Here is a 7498-nt window from a genome sequence, read left to right as displayed (position 1 = left end):
AAACAAAGTATCTGTCAGACATTGGCTGTGGTACTTGTAGTACTTTTAGACCTAATGACATAATAAATGGACATGCTAAGTAATTTTTGACTTTGTGAAGGACCATGAAAATATTAGGCTAAGCATGCATGAAGATAAATGGGAACTTCTGACAGCATAACCTTGACAATAAAAATGTAAGTAAATTTGTAATTCATAAGTATGCTATGTATATTATATGCCTGCATAACAGGCTATAAAATAGCCCAGTTTAAAAAGGAAGAAGCTATAAAATGGGAGTTTTCAACTTATAGTTATACTTACTTATATCCATGACAAACCAGAGTACTATACATGTACATGGGAAGGATAAGAAAAGAGATATGTAGTACATTTTATCATCCACAATTGATTGCCAGAGTGAAAGAATGCTTAGGTAAGATAATAGCTTCAAAAATTGTAATGCGAAGCTTACTGCATTTGTCACCCGAAATGTTTTAAGTGGAAATAAAGATTATTTAATCTGACTGAAAATTAAATATCTGTCATTTTTAACACAATAAATCACCACAAAGATTATATATATATATATATACATATATATATATATGTATGTATGTATATAATTTCATGCCTGTGGGTTTTCCAGGATCTTACCATGGGCTAAAGTCAGCTATTAAGAATAGTGTGACTTTGTAGTCTTAGCATTGCTGCTTAGATTTCAAACTGATTTCTGGACCACTAAGAGATTCACCCTTAGCCAGGTTGGTATATTCCAAGGTTTCACAGACCTAGAGAGGCTAAAGAGATGGAACAAAACATTGATCTGGGAGAAGTGGTAGCAAAAACAAGCATGAAAAATGATTGATGGGATCCCATTTTCTCATTATTGACCAATGACAATACACTGTTAAACAGTGTCACTTTCAACCAGTGCACAGGAGGAGTTCTCCCAGTTGCAAATTAAGCTCAGATTAAGAGCTCAATCCTACCAGATCCCTGGAGTCTTCTCTAGAGCAATGTCTGATTTTGTGGGGTCAGATGGTCTACTTCCTTCACAGTAATTCCATCTTACCTAAGGGTGGACCTCTGGGCCAGCTGGCTGGGAAGAGACTGAGTCCTAACAGAGGTTAGGATCACACCAATCAAACTCTCTAGAATACATCATGGAAAATCTATGAAATTTGGAATTTTATGCAAGCAAACATAAATTAGTCAAGTTTATTATTGCTTTCCAAAATTAGTATGCAAATGGTTGGACACTGTGATCTTAGATTAAATGCTGACCATAGTTAGCATGGGTGGGTAGCTGATAGCTCTCCAGTGATCCTTCTGGCTTTATTTCCTTCTGTTTGTCATAGAGCAAGAACTCTTCCTGTGCCAGGGGCAGAAAAGAAGTTTGAAAAAAATTACAGAAAATTATTGTGTACATTTTGGCTTATTTTGTGGGTTATGAATATTATATGAAGATTATGAATGCAAAAGTAATTTTAAAAAAACACAGAAAACATATATTGAATCTCACCATAAAGCAGTATATATGCAACCAATAATTTCCTCAAATGTTAGCAACAGCCCTGATCAGAAACAAATCAGTAATAACCAGTGTGGAAATTGGAATATGATCTAGAAGTCAGTAATTACATGGATATTACAAATCCTAGTATGTAGGTAAATATCTAGAAACTTTGCACCATCTAAACAAAACAAAAAACACTGGGATTATAAGACTACATACTCTGAAATAAGTAAATCACATAATGGCATTGTATTTATGTAATTGACTCTGCTCAGTATATTTATGTCAAAATATATGGAATCAACCTTCAAGAAAAACCTTGTGCTGATTCACTTTGTTGAATTATTTTTTGCATTTACTTTGCAAGAACAATCTTAAAACCAAATAGTTTTCTAATTTTATGCTTCCCTTTTTATAGCATTATTTTGTCTAACTTAAAATGTAAACAGATTCTTCTACAAAGTAATTACTTATGAAACAAAATGACATACTAAATCTTCAGCAACACAGGAGCAGTAACTTTGCATGTGAAACTGGAAATAGGCTTGCTAAGCATTCTAAATTACAAAATATGTTTAAATACTATGTAATCAAGTTCACAGTATAAGGTAAAGTGTTTTCTAGGTCTGAAACTAAAATGGCTATAGAAACTTGAGTATGTAAGAAAAATCTTTTAAATTCATGTGTCATGACATGGATTTCTAAGGAAATCTTAAAAAAAAAAAAACAAAGCCAGTTGACAGTCATACACCTATTTTGGTAATTGAGATATCATCATAATCACCACCACCTTTCAATCTTCATCATGTAAATTGGATGTTTCAGTAGATTTCTAGAAAGAAATTCCTGTGATGGAAGAATGGTATTCAACTTAGTGAGACCTACCTACCCATAGTCATTTCTGAATGGGAATGCACATTCAGTACTCACAGTAGTTTTTGAATACCATTGGTTTTATATCAGTACTCAGGATATTCTAGCATGTACTTAAAATTCCAGAGTACAAATGATTAGATGGCTAAGAGAAATGTTAGAAATGCCCAGGAAAATATCATTTTCTAAAAATCATGGTAGAAGATGTTCCTTTTTGACTGCACATGAATAAGTAGGATTAGCCAAATAGGATTTTCATTTATTTGAGTGTGTGACATTTCTGATATATCTAATTTATTCCTCATTGGCCTTCCACCAACTCATCATTGTGGAAAATTGAGACAGTTTAATGAAACATAGAAATTCATGTGTTTTGTTTGGTTTTTGCTTAAAAAGTTGTCTACTCCAGTGCTATTTCAACATAGTAGTCAATAGTCACTGATCTGGTTATTGAGCACTTGCTGTAGTAAAGATGTAATATGTATTCCTGAATTGAAAACAGTATAAAAATAAAAAAATCAAACTGTCTCGTTATCATCTAATCATATATTGAAATAATATTTTGGATATATTGGATTAAAATACACAATTTCACTTGCTCATATTTACTTTTTATAATGTGACTAAGAGAATGTATAAAATCACTTATGTGGCTTACCTCCTATTTATCTTCAACAACATGTTCTAGACAATAACTTCTACAATCATATTATTTACATTTTTTTAAATTGTGAATCTGTGTGACAAATTCTTAGTTTGAGGGGAAAAAAAACAAACTGGGATTCTAATTAGACATTTTAAATAGGGAACATAATTCAAGATTGGTAAAAATGACTACGCTATTTAGGTAAACTTATGTCAAAACAAAAATCATTAATGTAACATATCTTTCAGCTGAAAAATGTATTATTCTTTGCTGAATTTCTCTAAATTATTTTGCTTGCAACATTGTCAATTAGCTGTAGAATTACGGAATAGCTTGTCAAATGAAAATGAGGGTTCTATCGGCAGTAGTCCACTATTATTTAGCTAAGTAATCTTTAAGATGGAGGGACCCTATTAAAACCAATGCAAATATTTGCTTTGCTGTTCTTTCAAAAATTTTAATGTCGTTAACCTTAGTTAATCTCTCTGTAAAATATTAGATGGTATTATTTGACTGAAGTGACCAATTTTTGTAAAATCTTGACTTTTACTGTGACTAAATCAGTCACTAGTTAGGCATTGACAAGACATAACCTTTGACATACAAGTCAAACTTTTAAAACTCATTTCAGAGTACAACTTACATGTTAACAAATAGATGGAATTATCCTCACCCTTGCATACTCATTAAGGAATATGCTTTATATTCATTTATGTAAGTAAACTCTAAAATACACTCTGACTTTGGCACTGCTGTACCTAGATAGAGTGCATAGGCCAGTCAAGGCAGTCAGTCCAAGTGCTGGCATGACAGTTACAACTACAATTGAAAAAATATGGGCATGGCTAGAAAAGGCAGTATGTTCTGATCTTCCAACTAATGTTACTTTTTAGCAAGACCCCTTTCTTTTCTTCCCTTTTTATACATATAAGACACTTACTACATATACTTATTAAGTCTCACTGAGAAAAGTATACAAAACAATTGATCTTTCGAATGTAAACCTTAAAGCAGATAAGAAAACATTCTTAAAGGTTAAAAATAGTGAAGGTTCTCTGGTAGCTGAAATGGGAACAATGAGAGAATAAAGTGGGCAGGGAAGAAACAGGAAAGAAGGTAAATAGTCTCCATTAGTTAATAAAAAGTAAACAAAACACAAATTTCCTATGATCTCAGGTGATATGTCCTTGAGTACTTTTCCTACATGTCAATGCCAGGGCTAGGACCCTAACCTATGGAAGATAAGAAGCCCTACTTTGTGTTATAAGAATAGTAACAGTGTCCACTGAGGGCAAGTGGAGTCCCCAGAAACTAAAGTGTAATTTCATTTTCCAATGTAATAGTTTTCAGGATGAGCCAAAAATTTTAAGGTAACTTTTTCTGATGAAGACTTTCATGGAATAGTCATCACCTATTATTTTGCCTTTGAAATTACCTTTTTTCAAATAAAGAAAATGTGATACATCGTTTTAAAAATATTCATTTAAACAGAAAAGAGAAATACATCTGTGATCATTGGGATTAGTGTAATTTCTGATGGGAAAAGTGCTCATATGAAAATCAAAGAAAAATTTTTTGGGAAAAAACTAAATGATTAGATCTGATATGTTGTCTCACAAGTCTGATTTGAAATCTTTATTTCTGGTTTAATATTTTAAGATAAAAGTTGCATTGTCTTAAATTTATTTGTGTATATTATATTTATAATGTTATAAGCATTATAAAATATAGGCATTATCCTTCCAATTATGAGAAAAATATATGCTAATTTTTCATAAATACCTTTAGCTTATGAGCAGTGTAACCATCAACTGAAGGAAAAAAAAATGACTTTGTAAACAAAAATGTTTCCTTACTCTAAAAATTTCAATTAGGAATGATCTTATAGTGAAATAACATTTTCACTCTATTCAGGTATTTTGACACCATCCTGTGGGATAGATTTTTCTAAGTATTTGAAACTTGGTAATTGTTGAGTTCATCCATACAAATTTTCCTATCTTTTAAGTATTTTAAGCTGCACAAATGTAAATGAATCTAACTTTACCTGAAAAATGACCAGGGATTAATTTTTGTTAGTCTAATGCTCAATCATATTTCCTTCCCACCCTAAATGTTGTCCATAAGAAGGGCATCTTATGAAAGATTAGGTAAAGACAACAATACATTCCTCAGCATGAGTTTTTAAAATATTTTCTCCAGGATCATAAAATGGCAGAATTTTATGACAGAACATTTTTCAGTTATTAGTAAAATAGTCTACATAACGACAAAAACTAAAAAAAAAAAAATCCATGCAAGCTTTAGGAATGTATGAGTATGCTTCAGTTTCTTGCCTTTTTAAGTGAAAATTGTATTTAGCACATGCCATACAACTAGAACCTGTCACCATGTTCTTGTAAACAGTTCAAACACATTAATGAAAAGCAAAATATTGTGACTGTCATGAGAACACATCTTATATTACTACCTAGTATTAACCAAGCAATAGTCCAAAGGAATTACTGCCTTGTGAAGAAATTCAAAGGATCCAGGATGACTAGGGTTTCAAAGCAAAAATCATTGGTTACTATTTGCTTCAAGTGTGTCCTACTGATCCCTGAAAATATATGTTTTTAAATGTTATGTTGTATTTAACTGCAATTTCAAATTTAACTCATCGATATTAGGTAACCATGGCATACCATTAGACAACACTATTTTTTTTTCATAAAGCAGTCACATGCATTGAAGTTAGGATTACCAACTGATATATATGTATTTTTTTGCACCTCAAAACAGAATCACTACACTGCATATCATGCTTCCACACTTTCCTTGCTGAAGGACAAAATGCATAAAATGCTGGGATTTAGCTTCCAGCTCAGAAGGAAACCACTTCAGTATTCTGGCAGGATCGGATCACTTTCCTGAGCTCCAGATCCCCGAGCAGGGTTTTCTTGCCCTTCTTTGGGGGCTGCAGTCTCCTCCATAGTCTTCAGCTTCTCCTCCTCTAGGCTCCCCTCTGCTTCTGGGTCAGTCACCTTTATGCTGTCCTCTCGGGCCTCAGGCACCATCTCGGTGGCCTCAGGAGCACGTCCCCCTTCACTGTTAACTGACTCAGTGGCTTGCATCTTCATGACCTCAACCTCTGCCACCTCAGCGGCCCCATCTCCTTGAATCTTCTCTCGTGGAATAGCTTCAACATCTTCCTTGCCATCTTGGGTTGGCAATTGCTCTTGGCTGGCTTTCTGGCTCTCCTGAATGCTGCCATGGCTGCTGCTGGCACTTCCCAGCCGGGAGGATGCCACCACGGCCTTCACTGCTGCCTAATTGGGGACAGAAAAAGCAGCAGTGGTGAGTTACCCTTGCCTAAAATCCAACTCAGAGCTCAACCTCAACTTTGAATTTAGGCAATTTTTGTGTTTGTTTGTTAATATATGCATTTTAATTTTGAATCTTTCAAAGAACACTGTTGCAAAATTGTGGAACAAAAACCTGTTTGGAGAATGAACAGCAACTTCTCTTTTTATCTCAAACTAGCATATTTACTCATCTGAACAACGGAAAGCCTGAGTAATATGTTTGCCCACAGATGACCAGGCTTAAAGAGATTTAGACTATGGTTCCCGAAGTTTTTGTGTCATGGAACATTAGTTAATATTGTGGGGGTAAAATAGCTACAAGGTTAAATTTGTTTAAGAAATTTTTGACTAAGTTAAAATAATTGGGTAATTCAAGTTGATGCGACCATGGAAACCTTTAACCTTATTTGTATCAGAGAGTAAGGTTGGGTGAACAGAACACTACTTCTAACCCCTACCCATTCTCTGTATTATTAGTACTAAATACTATTATGAAAGAGAAAAGAGCTTAATCTATATTACATGCACATCCTATAGAGATACCTTGTCATAAAAAATTCTGGATATCTGTTGAATTATTTTAATCTTTACCAAGGATGATAATTATTACTAAATATAGTTTTAAAAAAAATTGTTGTGAATGTTCACATGTTCAAATAGAAGACAACTTTCTGAATAAGTATGTTTCCAGAGCAATGATATTCAAGTCCTTTAGCCTTAACTGAGAAATAGTAATAGTGAATAATTCAGTACACAACACATTTTCCTTTATTAACAGTAAATTCTTATGAGAGGATAATAGTGATCTTATACCAGCATTAAAGTAGGATTTTCCCTTTTACCACAGGAAATGAACAATAATATTAGATAAAAAATGAAAGAATTATCTTTGCTATTTCAAGACAAAAGAGAAATCTTAAAAACAGACAAACAAACAAAAAAGATATGCCATCTTGGGCCCTCCCTGGTGGTGCAGTGGGTTGAGGCACTGCACTAAGAAGCTTAAGACACTTCCTCATGAGTTCGATACCCGCCTGCTCCGGAGAAGAGCCACATGGCGTGGCAGACCTCGCCTGACCCGCCCTCTGCTCCCCTCAGCAGTATACTTCGTCGATCTGCCTGTTCTGCTCCCGCTCT

General features: G+C 33.8%; 1 protein-coding gene across 1 annotated transcript in view; it reads right to left on the bottom strand.

The window, feature by feature from the left end:
- Positions 1 to 5331: 5331 nt before the first annotated feature.
- CAMK4 (calcium/calmodulin-dependent protein kinase IV) overlaps positions 5332 to 7498 on the bottom strand; it is a 230605-nt gene continuing 228438 nt past the window's right edge. Inside the window, exon 11 of the mRNA XM_004678368.2 lies at positions 5332 to 6325. Within this exon, the coding sequence (XP_004678425.1) occupies positions 5897 to 6325 (429 nt within the window). The 3' untranslated portion in view covers positions 5332 to 5896. The remainder of the gene's footprint in view (positions 6326 to 7498) is intronic.

Source organism: Condylura cristata, unplaced genomic scaffold (genome assembly GCF_000260355.1).
Source record: "Condylura cristata isolate star-nosed mole 26May11 unplaced genomic scaffold, ConCri1.0 scaffold00007, whole genome shotgun sequence".
In the NCBI taxonomy this organism is placed as follows: Eukaryota; Metazoa; Chordata; class Mammalia; order Eulipotyphla; family Talpidae; genus Condylura; species Condylura cristata.
The sequence above is the reverse complement of the archived record's forward strand: the minus strand, read 5'-3'. Positions and strand labels throughout refer to the sequence as shown.